A 24,616-nucleotide genomic window follows, 5' to 3' on the forward strand; every position below is an offset into this window, starting at 1 on the left:
GGCATGGGTTTCAAAAACTGCATGCAGATCTGGTGCAAAGTGGGGTCTCAAAAGACCTGAACAGCCAGAAAGCACAGGAGATTTCCACTGGTGAAAGCACCCCCCCTGTTCTTACTATTGTGAATTGGAAGAAATTCACTCAGCTGTGGCAGTTGTTCAAGAGCCTGAAAGTGCTCACCACCATAAGAGAAGCTACTGAGACCTCCCAAAGGACCCTGAGCCCCTCTGAGCCAAAGACACCACCTGTGAAAGTGAGCAGAGCTGGGTGACAGAGCTGACTTAACCTCTTAAGCTTAAACAGTTTAACCTCAACAAAGTAAGATACTTAAATAATCAACAAAACTGTAGTTCATAGAGATGTCATTTATTTCATGCAAAGCTACACATTATCCTATATTTTAATAATGAATCATATAAACATTAAAAAAATCATTACATCACAGTAAGTTACAACACTACAAAGGAATTGCCTGTCAGTGAGTTTGTCAAAATTAAGCTAAGAAACGTTATGCATAGATAAGGCCAAAGATGCTAACTAACTTACTGATAGCATTTTGCAGGTTTTTCCAAATATAGGTTTGAAAATGTAGTGAAAATCTACTGGGGGAAAAAAAAACAACAGTTAAATCTACAACCTACTGACCAGGTAGGAAAATGTCTGTTGTTATACATCCAGTAATAGAGCTGATTACAGATAAACTTGGCATCATGCATCCCCAAATGAAAAGTTACCATTCTGAAAACTGTGAATGGACAGACATTTGAAGAGATTTATGTTCTATTTCACCCAGGCAACTGAATTATATGACGGCAAAATACCAAGCTCTTTATCAATGCAATGTGGAAATCAGGCTTCTGGTATGCTTTTCTTGGGTACTGGTGTATGTACATATACATAGGAAGAAACTTAGGAAATGCAGGCATGTTTCAAATTCACATCAGAGTATTTCACTTTAGAATATTGTACTAAGGCAGTATGTTGAGTCAGAACTTATTTAAGGATGACTTTAAACTACTCAAAGCAATACTACAATTATTTACTTACAAAACCATTTATAAAAATTAAATACCAGGGAAATAACATCAATAATTAGAGCTTTTTGTACTTTTCAATGTTATAATTTATATATATTAGGTTATAGTAATTTAAAAGGCAGGTATACATACTCTATCTTCTAAAATGAAAAAAAAAATCCTTCAAGTTGTTCTCAAAATACAGACAAAAACAAATCCATTGGATTGTTTAAAAAAAATAAATAAATAACACAATCTCTCCCCTACAACTTGGCATGCCTAACAGGGAAGATATTAGCCAGTATTCTTCAATAAAGATAGAGATTTATGCCATAATACCAAATGCAAATGCTGTGCACTTTAATAGGCTGTGGATTTGCCTTACATGTCTGCCACAGTCAGCCACTCCCAATATTCTTTTGCACCAAACACCACAAAATTCTTTTACAAGTTACCAATATAATCATAAAAGGAAGGGTTTTCTAGGAAGAAGCAAAAACATCTTTTAAGATAGCAGAATTACGCAATCTTACTTTATTAAAAACCTTTTAAATTATAGCAAGACCTCACCTGATCTCCACCCATAAATCATTTGAGAATGGAACTTTGTTATTGTTACAGTGGCTGATATGGAAGGAAATGGAGGTGAGAGCATGATCCCTTGGCAGGAGAAAGGAGGGCAGCGCCTACCCTGGGAGGCTGGCTTACAGGGCTGAGACCCAGAAATGGTGCCAAACCTGCCTGGGCTCCCAAGTCTCTAGCCACAAAAGCACTGATTTGGAAGTACTATCCAAAAAGAAATCAAATTTCACTCTTCTTGCAACCCTCAATTTTTTTGTTGTTTTGTTTTGTTTTGTTTGTTTTGTTTTGTTTTGTTGGAGACAGGGTTTTTCTGTGTAGCCCTGGCTGTCCTCAAACTCACTCTGTAGACCAGGCTGGCCTCAAACTCAGAAATCCACCTGCCTCTTAACTCCCAAGGGATGGGATTAAAGGCGTGTGCCACTGCCTGGTGTATAACCCTTAATCTATTCCACTTTTAACATGTGCACTTTTATGAATTCCTTTTTATGATGAAATATCTCACATTCTTAATGTTGAGTTTTTAAAAATCATTTTATACAAAACTTTACAGTGAAAACATTTTTACTGCAGTGTCCTCTTTAGTAACATCAAAGAAAACGCACTGAGCTAGTATGCACTATGCTTCTATTCAGACATTGTTCACTAGTCTAGCAAAATGTGTTTTACTACTTCAGCTATAAGACTGCTATTTCACTGAGTAGGATTTGAAGTCAAGTAGTTCCTTGAGTGTACTGCTCATTATCAACGGTGTACATAAACAAAAGAGAAAAGTCTATCAGCACAGGAAAGCCGTGTTGTAAAGGAGGTGGGAGGGAGGGAGGGAGGCACAAAGACAGACAAAGCCTACAAGCATTTACCTCTCAGCTTTTAAAGTCCAATACTGTACAGTCCACAGCACTTTGAAATGCAGTGTGTGTAATCCCTTAGGGACATGTTTTGTCTCTCTGTACAAATGTACTATCATCCTTGTGATTTTTCAGGCATGGCCCATTCAAATTTTAAGTATAAATTTTACTTTACAGCCTGAAATGTAGTTAAAGGTTTTATTTTCCCTGTAATATGGTAATCAATATACTACTGAAAAAATTCCTTAAACCTATTAAAGGAATAAAATGAGGTCTGTAAATAAACATAAATGAAATCTGTCCATTAGCATGCTAAAATGTACTTTAAAAACAGTGACGTTCCTACCCACACTCAATTTGAACATATTTTATGCTTACATGTTACACTGCACAATTTAAATTGTAAAGGCCAGATACATATCAACCAGCAACCTTTCCTTTTTGGACAATGTGGACTGTTGAATCTGATGGGTTTTTACGATGGGGATTTTCATGCTTTGATTTAACTCTTAACACTTTTGTGAAATGAGATCCTCTGTGAGATAAAACTATCCTAAAACTCTTATATGTGGCCCAATAGCAAATATTTATAATTATATTTATATTTTAATTCTTCTTAAAATTCTTTTACAAAAATGTGCTATTAACAAAAGGGTTATATAGTTTTAAAAAGTAAATTAACAACGCATATAACTGATTCTTGAAATTTATAGATTTTTTTCTATAATACTTAGTTTGAGTTATTAGCTTGTTAAATATTCTTAATTAATAATTATTTAAAAATATTGATCCTGGTGCTGTGGCGCATTTCTGTGGTTGTAGAACTTGGGAGGTGGAGGGAGATCAGGAGATCAGAACCATCCTCAGCTACATACAGAGTTTGAGGCCAGCCTGGGCTACATGAAACTCTGTCTCAAAAAAAAAATCAAAATTTTACATAATTCTATGATATTTGTTAACATGTAAGAAAAAGAGTACCAGAAATAATCCTTTAAGGAAACCACTTTGTACATAAAGCATGTGAATTCTGTAGTAATATTTTTGTGACTGTGTCATTATATGTTAATACGTGTCTGAAAAAATACTGTACACACTATCAATGCTTTATACAGAGCAGCTTAATAAATATTAACTTAATTCCTCGGCAATAAAGTCAATGCTTCCAGCTTGAAACCACTGCCTTCTAAACTCAAGTTTACCCAGCAAAGTAACTTTTCTATATAGTTGGGGACAAAACCCTGTAAGAAAAACTCTTTAAAATTTTGAACACTCTGGATCATTGAAACATCACAAACTCACTGTGGAAAGAACTCAAACCTACAGAGAGCTGCAGTCTTTGTGAAGCATCTGCACATAATGTACACTTCTGTTGGTGTCACCCTAAAGGGAAGGACCTGTATCTCTTTGCATATTCCTATCATTCTGTCTTAGAGCATTATAAAAGTTAGTAGTAAAACTGAACAGTCCTCTATTTATCCTTCTACTCTGACCGTAGCATCTGAGTATTAAGGGAAAAAAAAACCCAAAAACATATTTAAGAAAAATATTTCAAAATAAATCCACAGAACAAATGGCGAGTCACTATTTTACCTTCAGACAAACTAGTTCATTTTGCTTTAGGGACTTTGAAGTTCTCAAAGACCCTTCCTGTGATAACCATCCCTGTCCCTTCAAAGTACTAGGGGAGGGAGGGAGGGAGGGAAGGAAGGAGGGAGGGAAGGGGAGGGACGGAAAGCAAGAGCACAAGAGCATGGCACAGCAGACAACTTGCTTTGTCTTTCTAAAACCCAGCACATGATCATCACTTTAACTCCCTCACAACAGTTTAGAGAGGTAGATCAGTAGGAAAGTAGTAAATGCGTCCTTCATTCTGAAAATGAAGAAACTGAGGCACTGAAAGGTTCTGTGATCTGCCTAAGTTATTCCAGAAACCAATCATGAAATTATAAGCAGCATTCCATTATCACTGTTCTGGTCAACTGCTCTTTGACTGCATTCACAGTAAAAGGTTATATGCATATGTGTCCTAGGATCGATCGAGCGGGCTACGCAACCTTCAATTCAGAGTAAATCTATCTCTTGATAATTATTTAAAGGGGGAATCTATATGGAAGGTCATAAAAAATGCAACCATTAAAAAAAAAAAAAGGTAATGAGAATTGAATACTTCCTTTCAGTACCTGCATAGAACTATGTCCTCAACATAGGACAGAGTAACACTTGAGCACTAGTAATAATTGCAAGGAAAACAGGTGAGAAGCTGTCCTGGACAAGCTCAAGTCTGATCACCCCATGTAGAATGTACTCTGTAAGAAACAAATAGAACAATCCCTTAGTAACACATGCTAAGCCATGTTCACTTGGTAATAAAACACTGGCTCTTTAAAACATAATACCCAACTTTGGCTTAAATGCAAAGGTTGAAACAACCAATTTAAAATAATAAGCATGTTTAACAAACAAGTTATTACTACATATTTTCATTCAAATACATTTTTCTGGTTTTTTTCTATGCTATAATTTAAGTGTTAGCAATACTCATAAATGGATTATTTTTATTTTTACCATTCAATAGCTGAACAGCCAGATGTTTTCTTTACAAGGAGTATAAACAGGCATCTTTTAAATATTAGAGAATTGGGGCTGGAGAGAGAGCTCAGAGGTTAAGAGCATTGACTGCTCTTCCAGAGGTCCTGAGTTCAATTCCCAGCAATCACATGGTGGCTCACAACCATCTGTAAAGGAGTCTGATTCCCTCTTCTGGTGTGTCTGGAAACAGCTACTGTGTACTTATGTAAATAAAATAAATCTTAAAAAAAATTTAAATATTAGAGAATCTGGGGAAGTCTTTGGCTATAAAACAAACAAATCTACTCATCATTAATATTTAGGATTTTTCTTGGATGGAATGATTAGCATTAAGTCAATATTCTAAATGTTAAAGATGAATATTTTTCTCTGAAATGAAAATCTTTTACAAAGCAATAATGTCAAAACCATAAAAAGATCCAGTTACTACAAAGACGGAGAAGAATAACACATCACCCAATTAGAATACACATGCTAAGGACACTAACACTATCAATTGAAGAGTCATCTTAATTGTACATGCACAATCCCACGTACGTGTATACAAATCTGAAGAAGAGCTGTTTACATTCAGTTATGTCTGATACATAAGCCTTGCTTTAAGACATGAGTTTAGTGAATACAGTAATTATTTGAGGTCTCAGTTCACTTTCAGTTCTTTGGAAAATGTAGGTTGAAGATTTTTAAAGAAATAGTAAAAATTTAAATTACAGTTATAAAATTGTAGAATTTAGTGTGACATATGGCTTCATTGAACTTTAAAATAACTTTCCTAAAAAATTAGCATGAAACCAAGTTAGCTCTATGTTTCTCATGAGTTGAATCCTTCCACTTAACTACACTTCTAAGGCAGATGCTTCAGATGGTATCCAATAAAGCCTATCAGAAAAGAGGATGCTCTATTCAACAAACTATAACCTAATATTGTTAAGATATGATCGATTTTCAATGCTGTTTTTGTTATCCTCACACCGTTTACAGAGAGAACAGAGGAAATACAGGGCACAAAGATGTTCATAAAGGCTGAGCTCATGTGTTGACCTTGGTTACTTGATCCATGAATTACTTCAGACTTTAGATATCTTCAAATATTATACTGGAAGACATGGAGAGATATCGCCCACCAGGTTGATACCTAAAACGTAAACATACAAAAATGATCTAAAATGTCAAAAACGGAACTGACTACACAATTTCTAAAGACCATTAACATTTATTCACTAACTAAAAGTAGAACACTATCTCCCAAAATTATAATCTAAAAGGACTTAATTGTAAATCAACTAGCAACTGTAAGAAACATTCCCCCGACTGTATAAATAACCATGCTTAATGTTAAAAGATAGAGTATTCTAGGGATTTTGCTATTTATAGTTAATGAAATAGTAAACACCTTTAGTATCTATGGTTATTTTCCTGTTTTTATTTTTGAAGTTAGCATACAAAGTAATGGGCTTATTTATGGCATGCACACACACGCATACACACACATACATATACATAAACCATTACACTGTATTCATAGTCATTCCCTTCCACTGTTATCCCCAGCCCTGTTCCCTTCTTGCTGTTCTTCTTCTTCCTCACAAATAGTCTTCCCTTCTGATCCCCTCTTCCACCTAAGATCTTTTTCTTCTCCCTCATCGTCTCCTTAATACTTTTATGACCCTTTCATGACTTTTAGTTACAAATATTTTTTTTGCAAAGTCATGATTACATTTCTCCTTATGGTTGGGTAAAATCCCTTTGTATACAGAGATCACATTTTCTTTTAACCTTTCATCTGCTGGTAGACATTCTGGCTGGCTCCATGTCTTTGCCACTATGAATGAAGAACAATAGATAGAGATAGTGTCTGTATGGTACCCTACTTACACATCTTTTGGAGATGTAAACAGTGGCAGAGTAGGGTCATATGGCCGTTCTCTTCCTATACTTTTTATTTTACTGTTTCTCATGGCAAAACAACTGAAGGGATAGGCTTTGTAGTCAGAGTACTGGAATTAAAAGCCTGACTTATAAACTATGCAACTCAAGGCAAATTACTGAGCCTTTGAGGACATTAATCCAGTAAGAATTTTTGCAATAAAAGAAAATGTTGTTAAAATTTTTATATTGTGTCTGACATCGAAACATATTAGACATATAGATATGACTAAAGATAATAAATGTCATAAATGGAAATGTCTAATAGAGATGTAAATAGTCATAATTCTTTGTTCTCTGTCTTACTTCTTTCTTAATTCTAATGTCACTAGTGTTATATAAAAATACCTACTTCAGTTATACTAGTGAATGATATAATTTTTGGTGCCTCTTTGTTTTTCTTCAGCAGAGCTCTCTCTTTCTGATTCTGGCATGGATTTACTAACTGACGAGGGCAGCCTCCTACCTTAGCTGCTCAAATGCTGAGACTATAGGCAGCTATCACCACACATTAGCAGAATGTCATAATTTTTAAAAACAAACTAACTAGACAGTATAAAAAGGTATCAAATGCGAAGGGTAGATATTTGCTTAGCATGTACAGCACCCTGAGCTTAACGCTCCAGTACTAAATAAACCGCCTCTGGCTGTGCACACCCGGAATAGAAGGTCAATGCAAGAGGACCAGATCAAAACCTCCCTCAGCTGCAGGAAGCCAACCTGGGCTACATGAGGCTTGATCTCCAAAACAAAACCAACCCAAAAAGGCATTAAATATGACTGTGCATTTTTGAATTGCTAATGAAAAAGAAATCTTTTTCTTCTCTTGTTATGAAGGGTATCCAACCGACGCCTTCTGCATTCCTGACAAGCAAACTCCCACCAAGCTTTATCCTCAACACAATAGTCTTCTTATGCTTAGTTATCTGCTGTTTTCAAGCTCCTTATATCAGCTCATCACTAAAATCTCAGAAGCACACAAGAGCCAAATGACACAGCCAGCACTCACCTTCCTGACTCAGGTTCCAGAGATTCATCAGTAAATGTTTCTGCATTAAAGTCCAGAGGTTCAGCATCCTGGAGAAGCTCTATCCGGTCTCTTTCAGTCCTGTTATTAGCCCTGGTGTATTTGGATGCTGTTCAAAGAAGAAAAACATTAGCTACTTCTCTATTGTCTTTGAATTTATGAATCACAGGAAAAAAATCAAGACTGCAGTAAATGCTGACTGTGAAGACAATAGCCATAAGTTGTTTGGTTCCTAGAAAATCAGATTCAAATTATGACAGAGTAATACAAAATAAGGAAAATTTATTGAGCCATCTAGCTAGCTCAGAGCAGGTAGTGTGATGATTTAGAAAATAAAAATTAGAATCTATATTTAATTATGGTTATCCCCACAGTGAAGTGTGAAGTGTCATTTGGTTTCACAGTGAACCTTTATTTATTTATTTTGGCTAGAAATTTGAGGTATACGGCAGTTCAACTTCAACTCTTGAAGAAAAGACTATCTAACCCATGAAGCAAGTATACGGGAATACTGGCCAAATAAATAGATAAATAAAAAAGTCTATAACTACTCTGAATTTTCTAGTCACCATATTAAAAATTATAAAGACACAGCTGAAATTAATTTATCCAAAAATACTGCCAACACAGAGACATCCACACCGCAAGAATTCAGTGGCCAGTGGCCTCATGGGTAATGCTTGACATCTAGGTCATTACAGTTCCAGTAAGTATCCCCTTTCCATAGGGGTTTCTTGTAAACAATTTACATTATCAAAGTCTTGCTTTAGGCAGATCAAGTGTATATATATATATGTGTGTGTGTGTGTGTGAGTGTGTGTGTGTGTATGTATATGTACATACACATACATGTACATATACATACACACACACACACTCACACACACACACACACACACTTTAAAAATGGGACTGGAAAGAAGACTCAGCTGTACTGGACATTTGCTGCTCTTGAAAAGAATCAGTATAGGTGGAACAACATTATGAACTAACCAGTACCCTGGAGCTCTTGACTCTAGCTGCATATGTATCAAAAGATGGCCTAGTCGGCCATCACTGCAAAGAGAGCCCCATTGGACACGCAAACTTTATATGCCTCAGTACAGGGGAACGCCAGGGCCAAAAAGTTTGAGTGGGTGGGTAGGGGATTGGGGGGGAGGGTATGGGGGACTTTGGGGATAGCATTGGAAATGTAAATGAGGAAAATACCTAATAAAAAGAAAAAAGAAAAAAAAAAGAATCAGAGTTCAGTTTCTTTTTTTTTCTTTCCTTAAATGTAACTTTATTTGCCTTCTATAAGAAGCAAATCTTTCTCTTTTTTTCTTTTTTTTAAATTAGATATTTTCTTTATTTACATTTCAAATCCTATCCCGAAAGTTCCCCATACCCTCCCCACACCCTGCTCCCCTACCCACCCACTCCACTTCTTGGCCCTGGCGTTCCCCTGTACTGGGGCATATAAAGTTTGCTAGACCCAGGGGCCTCTCTTCCCAATGATGGCCGACTAGACCATCTTCTGCTACATATGCAGCTAGAGACATGAGCTCTGGGGGGTACTGGTTAGTTCATATTGTTTTTTCACCTATAGGGTTGCAGAACCCTTCAGCTCCTTGGGTGCTTTCTCTAGCTTCTCCATTGGGGGCCCTGTGTTCCATTTTATAGATGACTGTGAGCATCCACTTCTGTATTTGCCAGGTACTGACATAGCCTCACAAGAGACAGCTGTATCAGGGTCCCTTCAGCAAAATCTTGCTGGCATATGCAATAGTGTCTGGGTTTGGTGGCTGATTATGGGATGGATGCCCAGGTGGGGTAGTCTCTGGATAGTCCATCCTTTCGTCTTAGCTCCAAACTTTGTCTCTGTAATTCCTTTCACGGGTATTTTGTTCCCTATTCTAAAGAGGAATGAAGTATCCATACTTTGGTCTTCCTTCTTCTTGATTTTCTTGTGTTTTGGAAATTGTATCTTCTGTATTCTAAGTTTCAGGGCTAATATCCACTTATCAGTGAGTGCATATCTAATGACTTCTTTTGTGATTGGGTTACCTCACTCAGGATGATACCCTCCAGATGCATCCATTTGCCCAAGAATTTCATAAATTCATTGTTTTTTTAAAGCTTTTTTTTAAAGATTTATTTATTTATTTATTATATGTAAGTACACTGTAGCTGTCTTCATACACTCCAGAAGAAGGCATCAGATCTCATAACTGATGGTTGTAAGCCACCATGTGGTTGCTGGGATTTGAACTCAGTACCTTCAGAAGAGCAGTCAGTGCTCTTAACCGCTGAGCCATCTCACCAGCCCAAATTCATTGTTTTTAATAGCTGAGTAGTACTCCATTGTGTAAATGTACCACATTTTCAGTATCCATTTCTCTATTGAGGGACATCTGGGTTCTTTCCAGCTGAGTTCAGTTTCTAACAGGCATGTCACATGGCTCACAAATGCCTGTAAGTCTAGCTTCAGGGTATCTGCTGTTCTCTTCTGGTCTCTGTATGCACTGCACCCACAAGTATAAAACAAATTATAGAAATTAAAAGACTCAATTTTGTGACAGAGTTCTTTTGGAAAACTTAGGCAAGATATTTGTATCATCTCTTTGTCTCCTTGGCCTTGTTCCTAATGTGGTGATACAATATTATAACAGAATCTATGACATTTTAAGAGACTAGAACTGTTGCTGGATCTCACAGCCAGTCAATAACACACCCTGAAGTCACAATAGAGCTATCCTATGTGTATTCAGCCCATTTGTCCCTCTTGCCTTTAAGAAAGCAATATAACAGGAACACAGGCCTCATCCGGCTGGATCAGCGCCGGGGTAGCGGGAGCACAGGGTTGCCTGACACCCGCCAGCTACCCACGACCCCCGCCGCAGGATTTTGGGACTGCTGGTGAGTGGAACACAGCTTCTGCTCCAATCCAATTGCGCAGGACCTGAGACTGCATTAGTTAGGGAAGCAGAAAACCGGCCTGAGTATGACCACAGGCCTCATCCGGCCGGATCAGCGCTGGGGTAGCGGGAGCGCAGGGTTGCCTGACACCCGCCAGCTACCCACGACCCCCGCCGCAGGATTTTGGGACTGCTGGTGAGTGGAACACAGCTTCTGCTCCAGTCCAATCACGCGGGACCTGAGACTGCTCCGGTTGGGGAGAGAGAAATCCGGCCTACATAGGGCCACAACCCTCTTCCGGTCAGAAAAGCACCTGAGCAGCTGGGGCGCAGGGTCTGCTGACACTCGCCAGCTACCCACAATACCCGCCACAGGATCTTAAGACTTCTGGTGAGTGGAACACAGCTTCTGCTCCAATCCAATTGCGTGGGACCTGAGACTGCATTAGTTAGGGAAGCAGAAACCGGCCTGAGTAGGACCACAGGCCTCATCCGGCTGGATCAGCACCGGGGTAGCGGGAGCGCAGGGTTGCCTGACACCCGCCAGCTACCCACGACCCCCTCCGCAGGATTTTGGGACTGCTGGTGAGTGGAACACAGCTTCAGCTCCAATCCAATTGCGCGGGACCTGAGACTGCATTAGTTAGGGAAGCAGAAACCGGCCTGAGTAGGGCCACAGGCCTCATCCGGCCGGATCAGCGCCGGGGTAGCGGGAGCGCAGGGTTGCCTGACACCCGCCAGCTACCCACGACCCCCGCTGCAGGATTTTGGGACTGCTGGTGAGTGGAACACAGCTTCTGCTCCAATCCAATTGCGCGGGACCTGAGACTGCATTAGTTAGGGAAGCAGAAACCGGCCTGAGTAGGGCCACAGGCCTCATCCGGCCGGATCAGCACTGGGGTAGCGGGAGCGCAGGGTTGCCTGACACCCGCCAGCTACCCACGACCCCCGCCGCAGGATTTTGGGACTGCTGGTGAGTGGAACACAGCTTCTGCTCCAATCCAATTGCGCGGGACCTGAGACTGCATTAGTTAGGGAAGCAGAAACCGGCCTGAGTAGGGCCACAGGCCTCATCCGGCCGGATCAGCACCAGGGTAGCGGGAGCGCAGGGTTGCCTGACACCCGCCAGCTACCCACGACCCCCGCCGCAGGATTTTGGGACTGCTGGTGAGTGGAACACAGCTTCTGTTCCAGTCCAATCACGCGGGACCTGAGACTGCTCTGGTTGGGGAGAGAGAAATCCGGCCTACATAGGGCCACAACCCTCTTCCGGTCAGAAAAGCACCGGGGCAGCTGGGGCGCAGGGTCGGCTGACACTCACCAGCTACCCACAACACCCACCACAGGATCTTAAGACTTCTGGAGAGTGGAACACAGCTTCTGCTCCAATCCAATTGCACGCGGGACCAGAGACTGCATTAGTTAGGGAAGCAGAAAAACGGCCTGTGTAGGACCACAGGCCTCTTCCGGCTGCACCAGCACCGGGGTACCCACGACCCCCGCCGCAGGATTTAGAGACTGCTGGTGAGTGGAACACAGCTTCTGCTCCAATCTTTAAACAGTGACAACGACAACAACTAACCCCAGAGATTACCAGATGGCGAAAGGTAAACGTAATAATCTTACTAACAGAAACCAAGACCACTCACCATCATCAGAACCCAGCACCCCCACTTCGCCCAGTCCAGGGCACCCGAACACACCGGAAAAGCTAGACACGGATTTAAAAGCATATCTCCTGATGATGATAGAGAACTTCAAGAAGGACTTTAATAACACACTTAAAGAAATGCAGGAGAACACTGCTAAACAGGCAGAAGACAATAAAGAAAAAGCACAAAAATCCCTTAAAGAATTGCAGGAGAACACTGCTAAACAGTTACAAATCCTTAAAGAAAAACAGGATAACCTAATCAAACAGGTAGAAGTCCTTAATGAAAAACAGGAAAACACATCCAAACAGATGATGGAAATGAACAAAACCATACTAGACCTAAAAAGGGAAGTAGACACAATAAAGAAAACCCAAAATGAGGCAACACTGGAGATAGAAACCCTAGGAAAGAAATCTGGAACCATAGATACCAGCATCAGCAACAGAATACAAGAGATGGAAGAGAGAATCTCAGGTGCAGAAGATTCCATAGAGAACATCGGCACAACAATCAAGGAAAATGTAAAATGCAAAAAGATCCTAACTCAAAACATCCAAGAAATACAGGACACAATGAGAAGACCAAACCTACGGATAATAGGAGTGGATGAGAATGAAGATTTTCAACTCAAAGGACCAGCAAACATCTTCAACAAAATTATAGAAGAAAACTTCCCAAATCTAAAGAAAGAGATGCCCATGAACATACAAGAAGCCTACAGAACTCCAAATAGACTGGACCAGAAAAGAAATACCTCCCGACACATAATAATCAGAACAACAAATGCTCTAAATAAAGATAGAATACTAAAAGCAGTAAGAGAAAAAGACCAAGTAACATATAAAGGCAAGCCTATCAGAATTACACCAGATTTTTCACCAGAGACTATGAAAGCCAGAAGATCCTGGACGGATGTTATACAGACACTAAAAGAACACAAATTCCAGCCCAGGCTACTATACCCAGCCAAACTCTCAATTAACATAGATGGAGAAACCAAAGTATTCCACGACAAAACCAAATTCACACATTATCTCTCCACGAATCCAGCCCTTCAAAGGATAATAACAGAAAAAAACCAATACAAGGACAGGAACCACGCCCTAGAAACAACAAGAAGGTAATCCCTCAACAAACCTAAAAGAAGACAGCCACAAGAACAAAATGCCAACTTTAACAACAAAAATAACAGGAAACAACAATTACTTTCCTTAATATCTCTTAATATCAATGGACTCAACTCCCCGATAAAAAGACATAGACTAACAAACTGGCTACACCAACAAGACCCAACATTTTGCAGCTTACAGGAAACTCATCTCAGAGAAAAGGATAGACACTACCTCAGAATGAAAGGCTGGAAAACAATTTTCCAAGCAAATGGCATGAAGAAACAAGCTGGAGTAGCCATTCTAATATCTGATAAGATTGACTTCCAACCCAAAGTCATTAAAAAAGACAGGGAGGGACACTTCATACTCATCAAAGGTAAAATCCTCCAAGAGGAACTATCAATCCTGAATATCTATGCTCCAAATACAAAGGCAGCCACATTCATTAAAGAAACTTTAGTAAAGCTCAAAGCACACATTGCACCTCATACAATAATAGTGGGAGACTTCAACACACCACTTTCACCAATGGACAGATCATGGAAACAGAAACTAAACAGGGACACAGTGAAACTAAGAGAAATTATGAATCAAATGGATCTGGCAGATATCTACAGAACATTCTATCCTAAAACAAAAGGATATACCTTCTTCTCAGCACCTCATGGTACCTTCTCCAAAATTGACCACATAATTGGTCACAAAGCAGGCCTCAACAGATATAAAAATATTGAAATTGTCCCATGCATCCTATCAGATCACCATGGACTAAGGCTGATCTTCAATAACAAAATAAATAATAGAAAGCCAACCTTCACGTGGAAACTGAACAACACTCTTCTCAATGATACCTTGGTCAAGGAAGGAATAAAGAAAGAAATTAAGGACTTTTTAGAGTTCAATGAAAATGAAGCCACAACATACCCAAACTTATGGGACGCAATGAAAGCATTTCTAAGAGGAAAACTCATAGCTATGAGTGCCTCCAAAAGGAAACTAGAGAGAGCACACATTAGCAGCTTGACAACACACCTAAAAGCACTAGAACAAAAGGAAGCAAATTCACCCAAGAGGAGTAGACGGCAGGAAATAATCAAACTCAGGGGTGAAATCAACCAAGTGGAAACAAGAAAAACTATTCAAAGAATCAACCAATCAAGGAGCTGGTTCTTTGAGAAAATCAACAAGATAGATAAACCCTTAGCCAGACTCACTAGAGGGCACAGGGAAAGCATCCTAATTAACAAAATCAGAAATGAAAAAGGAGACATAACAACAGATCCTGAAGACATCCAAAACACCATCAGATCCTTCTACCAAAGGCTATACTCAACAAAACTGGAGAACCTGGATGAAATGGAGAAGTTCCTAGACAGATACCAGGTACCAAAGCTGAATCAAGATCAGGTTAATGATCTAAACAGCCCTATATCCCCCAAAGAAATAGAAGCAGTCATTAATAGTCTCCCAACTAAAAAAAGCCCAGGACCAGATGGGTTTAGTGCAGAGTTCTATCAGACCTTCAAAGAAGATCTAATCCCAGTTCTTCACAAACTATTCCACAAAATAGAAACAGAAGGTACTCTACCCAACTCATTCTATGAAGCCACAATTACTCTGATACCTAAACCACAAAAAGACCCAACAAAGATAGAAAACTTCAGACCAATATCCCTTATGAATATTGATGCAAAAATCCTCAATAAAGTTCTTGCTAACCGAATCCAAGAACACATCAAAACAATCATCCATCCTGACCAAGTAGGTTTCATCCCAGGGATGCAGGGATGGTTCAATATACGGAAATCCATCAACGTAATCCAGTATATAAACAAACTCAAAGACAAAAACCACATGGTCATCTCCTTAGATGCGGAAAAAGCATTTGACAAGATCCAACACCCATTCATGATAAAAGTCTTGGAAAGATCAGGAATTCAAGACCCATACCTAAACATGATAAAAGCAATCTACAGCAAACCAGTAGCCAACATCAAAGTAAATGGTCAGAAGCTTGAAGCAATCCCTCTAAATTCAGGGACTAGACAAGGCTGTCCACTTTCTCCATACCTATTCAACATTGTACTTGAAGTCCTAGCCAGAGCAATTCGACAACAAAAGGAGATCAAAGGGATACAAATTGGAAAAGATGAAGTCAAAATATCACTTTTTGCAGATGATATGATAGTATATATAAGTGACCCTAAAAATTCCACCAGAGAACTCCTAAGCCTGATAAACAGCTTCGGTGAAGTAGCTGGATATAAAATTAACTCAAACAAATCAATGGCCTTTCTCTACACAAAGAATAAACAGGCTGAGAAAGAAATTAGGGAAACAACACCCTTCTCAATAGTCACAAATAATATTAAATATCTTGGCGTGACTCTAACTAAGGAAGTGAAAGATCTGTATAATAAAAACTTCAAGTCTCTGAAGAAAGAAATTATAGAAGATCTCAGAAGATGGAAAGATCTCCCATGCTCATGGATTGGCAGGATCAACATTGTAAAAATGGCTATCTTGCCAAAAGCAATCTACAGATTCAATGCAATCCCCATCAAAATTCCAAATCAATTCTTCAACGAATTAGAAAGTGCAATCTGCAAATTCATCTGGAATAACAAAAAACCTAGGATAGCAAAAACTCTTCTCAAGGATAAAAGAACCTCTGGTGGAATCACCATGCCGGACCTAAAGCTCTACTACAGAGCAATTGTGATAAAAACTGCATGGTACTGGTATAGTGACAGACAAATAGACCAATGGAATAGAATTGAAGACCCAGAAATGAACCCACACACCTATGGTCACTTGATCTTCGACAAGGGAGCTAAAAACATCCAGTGGAAGAAAGACAGCATTTTCAACAAATGGTGCTGGCACAACTGGTTGTTAACATGTAGAAGAATGCGAATCGATCCATTCCTATCTCCTTGTACTAAGGTCAAGTCTAAGTGGATCAAGGAACTTCACATAAAACCAGAGACACTGAAACTTATAGAGGAGAAAGTGGGGAAAAGCCTTGAAAATATGGGCACAGGGGAAAAATTCCTGAATAGAACAGTAATGGCTTGTGCTGTAAGATCGAGAATTGACAAGTGGGACCTCATGAAACTACAAAGCTTCTGCAAGGCTAAAGACACCATCAATAAGACAAAAAAACCACCAACAGATTGGGAAAGGATCTTCACCTATCCTAAATCAGATAAGGGACTAATATCCAATATATATAAAGAACTCAAGAAGGTGGACTCCAGAAAGTCAAATAACCCCATTAAAAAATAGGGCTCAGAACTGAACAAAGAATTCTCACCTGAGGAATACCGAATGGCAGAGAAGCACCTGAAAAAATGTTCAACATCCTTAATCATCAGGGAAATGCAAATCAAAACAACCCTGAGATTCCACCTCACACCAGTCAGAATGGCTAAGATCAAAAATTCAGGTGACAGCAGATGCTGGCGAGGATGTGGAGAAAGAGGAACATTCCTCCATTGTTGGTGGGATTGCAAGCTTGTACAACCACTCTGGAAATCAGTCTGGCGGTTCCTCAGAAAATTGGACATAGTACTACCGGAGGATCCAGCAATACCTCTCCTGGGCATATATCCAGAAGATGTCCCAACCGGTAAAAAGGACACATGCTCCACTATGTTCATAGCAGCCCTATTTATAATAGCCAGAAGCTGGAAAGAACCCAGATGTCCCTCAACAGAGGAATGGATACAGAAATTATGGTACATTTACACAATGGAGTACTACTCAGCTATTAAAAAGAATGAATTTATGAAATTCCTAGCCAAATGGATGGACCTGGAGGGCATCATCTTGAGTGAAGTAACACAATCACAAAAGAACTCACACAATATGTATTCATTGATAAGTGGATATTAGCCCAAAACTTAGGATACCCAAGATATAAGATACAATTTGATAAACGCATGAAACTCAAGAAGAATGAAGACCAAAGTGTGGACACTGTGCACCTTCTTAGAATTGGGAACAAAACACCCAGGGAAGGAGTTACAGAGACAAAGTTCGTAGCTGTGATGAAAGGATGGACCATTTAGAGACTGCTGTATCCAGGGATCCGTCCCATAATCAGCTTCTAAACGCTGACACCATTGCATACACTAGCAAGATTTTGCTGAAAGGACCCAAATATAGCTGTCTCTTGTGAGACGATGCCGGGGCCTAGCAAACACAGGAGTGGATGTTCACAGTCAGCTATTGGATGTATCACAGGGCTCCCAATGGAGAAGCTAGAGAAAGTACCCAAGGAGCTAAAGGGATCTGCAACCCTATTGTTGGAACAACATGATGTACTAACCAGAACCCTGGAGCTCTTGTCTCTAGCTGCATATGTATCGAAAGATGGTCTAGTCGGCCATCAATGGAAAGAGAGGCCCATTGGACTTGCAAACTTTATATGCCCCAATATAGGGGAATGCCAGGGCCAAAAGAATGGGAATGGGTGGGTAGGGAAGTGGGGGGCGCTATGGGGGACTTTTGGGATAGTATTGGAAATGTAATTGAGGAAAATATGTAATAAAAATATAAAAAAAAAAAAAAGAAAGCAATATAACAATCTATCTACCTTTGGGTTTCTCATGTAATCAATTTTTACAACCAAAGCTACTGCATAACTGTAATCTTAAAGTCATATACTGGTCCATGTCCTTGACCTGGAACAATGTAAATGCTAAAAGGAGTAAATACAAAGATTGAAAGAAATCTTCTAAAATGAATATCTACTCATGGATATTGGCTGAAAAATAATGATGTTTGAGGTACTATTTGTTATTTGGTTCTGTTGGGATGAATGACTGAATCCCTTGAAAAACTCTTGTTAAAGATTCATGTAAAATATCTGGGTGGTGGTAGCAGCAGCACACCTCTAATCCCAGTACTTAGGAGGCAGAGGCAGGTGAGTAAGAGGTCAGCCTGGATACAGATCTAATTCCAGGACAGCTAAGGCTACATAAAGAAACCCCACTTGAAAAACAAAACCAAAAAGGTTTCTGTGAAGTATTTCATTCTTTCCCCATGTGATTCTTTCTGTGCTATTCCAAACACACACACATAACACACACACACACACACACACTTGGACAGATACAGTCACACAGGGACAAATTCACAAGGCAGCCTTCAGGTGGGCACAGATTCAGACTCTTACCATAGACAGACAGAGGATGGAGACAGGAAGCATGAAGTACAGAATTCAAATCTGGAATCATTCTTGACTAAATGAGCCCAAGGGCAAGGGCTTGTATTTTTTTTTTTTCCTAATGTGACACTAATGCATTATTGGTTACTTGGAATTAATCAAGAATGTGCTTAAGTCATTCACTTAAGTTTATTCCTTGTTTCTCTCATGCATTTATCCATCCAACAAATAGTGCCTCTCTAACTCATCCCAGGGATGCAGAGAAGTTCAATACATGAAAATCCATCAATGCAATCCACCATGTAAACAAACGGAAGGAAAAGCCCACACAATTATCTTATTAGATGCTGAAAAAGCCTTTGATAAAATCCAATACTCCTTCATGTTAAAGGTATTAAAGAAATCAGGGATACAGAGCACATACGTAAACATAATAAAAGTAAATACAGCAAGTTAGTAGTCCATATTAAACTAAATGGAGAGAAACTTAGAGCATTTCCACTAAAATCAGGGACAAGACAAAGCTGCCGACTCTCTCCCTATCTTTTCAACATAGTACTTGAAGTTCTAGTTATAGCAATAAGATATCTAAAGGAGATCAAGAGGATACAAATTGGAAGGAAGAAGTCCAAGTATTGCTATTTGCAAATGATAAGATAGTATATATATAAGCGACCCCAAAAATTCTACCAGAGAACTCCTACAGCTAATAAACACCTTCAGCAAAGTGGCTGGATATAAACTCACTATCTAAAGCTTTGTGTTTGTTCTTTTCTTAACAGTTCTCTCATACTTTCAGATCTTTCAATTCTGCAAACTTTCACTCAGTAAGTACCCAAATACCTTTATAGATTCTTCACTGTTTCTGAGTTTTAGCTAAAACCTCTATTTATTCTATCCTAAATAGCCTTCAAACAATCTTCTGTCTTTATTCAAGTACCATTGCCTCACTTTAAGCCCACATTACTCCTTGACTTCACTATAAAAACAGACTTTAAAATGGTTTCTGAGCTTCATTTCTCTAAGTCATATTTTATTTTTCCCTAGCCCACCAAAATTCATATTGTATACTGTCATTAAATTCATTTTTCTAAGCAGCAGCAGATCCTACTTCATGTCACTGAACACAGAGAAGATGAGCTGGTTCTCAACTGGGAGCTTTACCCTAGTTTTCAGAGGTACTGTCTTAACATTGTAGTGTTGGAAGGTACTACTCTATTCAATGCTACTACTAGAGGAGAACAGTAGCCACCAGTCTCACTCCACTGTGAATCCTGTAAGCTATAGTAGCAACCTGCCTGTAAAAAACCCATTGGTGTAATAGCAGAGTAACCAACCACTGTAGTGAGAGCCTTGGTTTCTTGAACAACCCAGTTATGTTATGTGAATATGTTTTTGTTTTATTCCTAGGTGCAGGGTGTGAAGCTGTTTCAGACTCCCCACAGCTGTTAACTCTGACTGTCTTGTAGTCTAGGGTATGTGTAGGAGGGCGTGACCTGTGCCAGCTGCAGGTGGTTAATTCTGGGCACTCTGAAAGGGTACAAATGCAACAGCCTTGAGAGGGTCTGTGGCAGGCAGCTGTGGCCCCCACCGCTGCTGCTTTTGTTATTGCTGGTTTGCTGTTGCATTTGCTGGATATTCTGACAACAAAGATTGGACTCGCCCCTAAGAATCCAACACCTTTGGGTATTTTGCTACACCTGCAGATTAGTGCATTGCTTAAACCTCTTCAGAGAGGCTAAATTCATTACTAACTATACTAAGTAATCAGCATAGAGATCCAAATCTGGACAACAGCAGAGAGTGGAAGACTCTGAAGCATTCGTCCCTAAAGAGAATGAATGTCTTTATGTCATTCCCCTCTCCTCAAAGAAAAGGGGACAGACAGACTGTAAGGGCTAGAGTTGCCCAGGAGCTCTAATCCGCCCAGGATCGTAGGATCAGAAGTGCCCTGAGCAGACCTTGGACCATCTAACTCTGCAGCCAGTCCCACATCCCAGAGGAAGCACCACTCCCAGGCGCTCTAACACTCCCAGAAACATAGGATCAGAGGTGAGGATGATACAACATCTGCCTCAATACCAGAAGTAACTGGGACCAGTATGAACCAGGCACCCAGGAACTCTACCCGACCAGTGGCACAGGTTGCTTCCCTTCTGGGCTGGTGTCCTGAGCAGACCTTGGGTGTACACTCTGCAGCCAGTTCCACAACACCCAGAAGCAGCTCCACTCCCAGGCGCTCTAACTTGCCCAGGATCAAGAGATTCCCAGGATCTCAGAGTCCCAGAGGCAGCTGAACTTCCAGGAGCTCTGACACACCCAGGATCTCAGGATCCCAGAGAGAGCTGAACTCTGAGGATTCTGACCCAACCAGGATCACAGGAAGGACAGGCTCCAGTCAGATATAGAGAGGGCAGGCAGCACTAGAGATAACCAGATGGTGGAAGGCAAGCATAAGAACATAAGCAACAAAAACCAAGGTTACTTGGCATCATCAGAACCCAATTCTCTCACCATAGCAAGTCCTGGATACCCCAACACACAGGAAAACTAAGATTCAGATCTAAACTCACTTCTCATAATGATGATAGAGGACATTGAGAAGGACATAAATAACTCCCTTAAAGAAATACAGGAGACGTAACAATGAAATGTATCTTAAAATAATTATTCTGTCTGTTGAATAGTAACAGACAGAATAATTATTAAAATAGAAAATATTAAAATCATGTTCTACAAAAAAAAAAGGGAGAGAGAGAGAGAGCCAGAGTTGTTCAACTTCTCTCAGCATATTGTGCATACATAGTTGCCCACACAACTATGACAGAATGTGTACATGTTCAAACTCACAAAACCCCAGCATGGACAGGTTAAGGTGGGCACAGAGTCTCGTCCTTAAGGCATGTGCTATTTGTAAGTGATAGCTGCTAGGAGAGAGAGAAATCAGTTCTCTTCAAATGGAGTGATACTGGATATATCTACCACACCCAGAGCAGGCCACATGCTCGAGAATAGTGAAACAACACAAAACATACTTTGTGGTATTTGTCTCATTGGTTGGTTTTGTTTTTATTTCTTTGTTTTCTTTTTATGTTGCTATTTGTTTTAAGACAAAGAAAAACTATGAAGTTGGGTGGGTAAAGGGGAACGAGCTAGAAGGAGATGGGCAAGTGGTTAGAATATGATCAAATATACATATGAATATTGAAACAATAATAAAAAGTAAAATTTTAAATAAAGATTATGTTCTTCCAAGTTACAAATGCTACCTACATTGTAACGTCCATACTTTTGAGGATGAAAGTGTGTGTCTCTAAACTGTCTGGAGCCCCTTTTGCTAGGGGACTCATGTTTAAGCTCTAGAGTCATGAGAAAGCGTGTTCCCAAACATCCTCTCACAGCACAACAGCTTGGTCACTTTCTAGATAAAACCCCTTTCATCTAGGTAACTATTATTCATTTCTGAACACTTAGCTCAATATTCATTACAGAAATATTTGGTATAAAAATACCCTCCTAAGAGAGAACCTTTTTTCTATCCCCCAGGGTAATTTCCTTCAGCATAGGTGTACTCTCTGCGGTAACAACTTACATGAGAAGTCTGCAACATCACTGGAGTCTGCCATTAAAATATTTCTAAAATTTCCATTTAGCTCCTTTATATAATTTCCAGCTGCCTGGTGAAATTCCCTACATCTCTTTATGCACATTATCCAACCTTTCCACTACATCTTTAAGCATACTAATTAGATATTTCCACCAATGATCTGCCTGATAATTCTAATACTTGAGGCTCTTGTAGGCCTAGGATGTTTACTATTTCATATTTTGAAGATGGCTTATACTTTATTTCCTTATATACCTCAGAAATTGTTGCTAAAGACTAGAAATTTCATGTAAATGAATACAGAAGTTAAGCTAAATAACATATATTCAAAATGGGGCAGGCATGCCTCATTCTATAGGGTCATGAACGTTGGAGCACTGAATTAACCTACTGTACTTACTGTGAATTTAGACTCTGCTTTAGTTCCCTTCAGCTGCTACAGACTTCAGTTTTCCTTGTGTTTAGATGGCCTCAATACACAGGAATGTTTCTGGTACCTGTTTTCTGCTTTCAGACCATTAGGAGGGTACCTGTGTGACTATTCCTCCTCTAACCGCACACTGTTTCTGTACAAATGAATAGCTAGGGAAGGATGCTCAGATTTCCTACTTCATTTTCAATCTCAGGGCAGAACCCTATTCACAGAAGCCTCAGTAGTACAGCTCCTTAGCAATAGGTCATCTTCCCCAATGACAAAACTTTGCCTGCTACACAATGTAAAGTCCTGCACAAAGAAAGGGTTCCTGGTGTTTTCCCCAGGTCAATGGGTTTCTTTCTTCTTCCCATCAGTGCAGCGTCAGTGCTACCCAGGTTTCTAACTCACACTGTGGTGGAAGACTTGTATCTATCTTTAGTACTTCTCTAAATTATGAACATCCTGGGGACAGAAATTTATTTTTCTCTCACTACATATATGGAAAAGCACTTCAGTAAGGGTTAACAAATTCTTATAAAGATAAATGAATAACCTACATCAACTAGTTGAAAAGGACAAAAACCATAAAGGTAAGTTGTAGAAATAATTACCTCCCTAGCACACACCTTGAAAATAACACAATTACTTACCTGATACACCACTTCCTCTTCCTTTTGCACACTAGACAATGATAAAGGAAGTCAGTGTAGAGATGTTCGTGATGCCAGATGCTATGGTCCCAGTTCTGTACAGTGCAAACATTTAAAAAGTAATTCCTAAGCAAACTAGGAAATACGGTACTTACACCAATTGGTAGTAGTGTCTGAGAAATTTGACTCTTTGGGGTCAGGATGAACGTTTCTGTTCCGAGTGGAATCCTCTCTGTTGTGTCCATAACGTTCTTTCCACTCCTAGAGCAGAACCCCAATCGAAATATAGCAAATGTTATACTGTCAATAGTCTAGATGCAAAGTACTATAACCATTTTTCATCAGAAATTCATTAGAAGTCAGTATAATTTTAATAGTATCTTTAAAATCAATTTTTATCCCCTTTAATTTTTAACAAAAGCATTTTGCTGGCTATGATTGTATTATTTATTATTCTAACTAAAACTTCAAAAAACCATAATAATAGCAAGCTTACTCTAACCATATAAAAGATATAAGATGTTAAAAACCTTCTTTTACTTGAGCAAGCTATAAATACAGGAGATCTGATAAGTCCCTTTTGCTAACAAATTAAGGCTGTATGTAAGACTAGGACTCACACAAACTTATAAGTTACCATGGAAGACAGTATGACCTCATTAACTAACATTCTATACCTTATACCTAACTGAAACGGTCATTTGAGAGCTTCTGTTCCATGTTTTATACAAGCTATTCATTCATGCCAGGCACTTTGGGAATTTTGAATACATTTTTTTTAAATTTTTATGTAGTCAAGTCTATTACAATTCTGGTAAATTTTAGAAGTTAATTTTTTAAAAAGATTTATTTATTTATTTTATGAATATGAATACACCATTGTTCTCTTCAGACACACCAGAAGAGGGCATCAGATCCCATTACAGATGGTTGTGAGCCACCATGTGGTTGCTGGGAATTGAACTCAGGAACTCTGGAAGAGCAGTCAATGCTCTTAACCACTGAGTCATCTCTCCAGCCCAAAGTTAAAAGTTCTAATACAGTGGTTCTTAACCTTCCTAATGCTAAGACCCTTTAACACAGTACCTCATATAACGGTAATCCCCTCCCTTAAAATTCTTTTC

The 24,616-nt window shown here is 39.4% G+C and overlaps 1 protein-coding gene across 4 annotated transcripts in view; it reads right to left on the reverse strand.

Moving 5' to 3' along the window:
- Positions 1-343: 343 nt before the first annotated feature.
- Positions 344-24,616, reverse strand: part of Lmbrd2 (LMBR1 domain containing 2) — a 68,291-nt gene continuing 44,018 nt past the window's right edge. For 3 of the 4 annotated variants that reach the window (XM_029469678.2, XM_029469677.2, XM_021183333.3), the window contains exons 16-18: positions 23,648-23,753; positions 7,966-8,092; positions 344-6,165 (exon numbers count right to left, since the gene is read on the reverse strand). In XM_029469678.2, coding sequence (XP_029325538.1) covers positions 6,105-6,165; positions 7,966-8,092; positions 23,648-23,753 — 294 coding nt within the window. In that variant the 3' untranslated portion in view covers positions 344-6,104. The remainder of the gene's footprint in view (positions 6,166-7,965; positions 8,093-23,647; positions 23,754-24,616) is intronic. The other variant, XM_021183334.3, reaches the window with a different exon arrangement.

This window comes from Mus caroli, unplaced genomic scaffold (assembly GCF_978045245.1).
Source record: "Mus caroli unplaced genomic scaffold, Mus_caroli_1 scaffold_16, whole genome shotgun sequence".
NCBI lineage: Eukaryota > Metazoa > Chordata > Mammalia > Rodentia > Muridae > Mus > Mus caroli.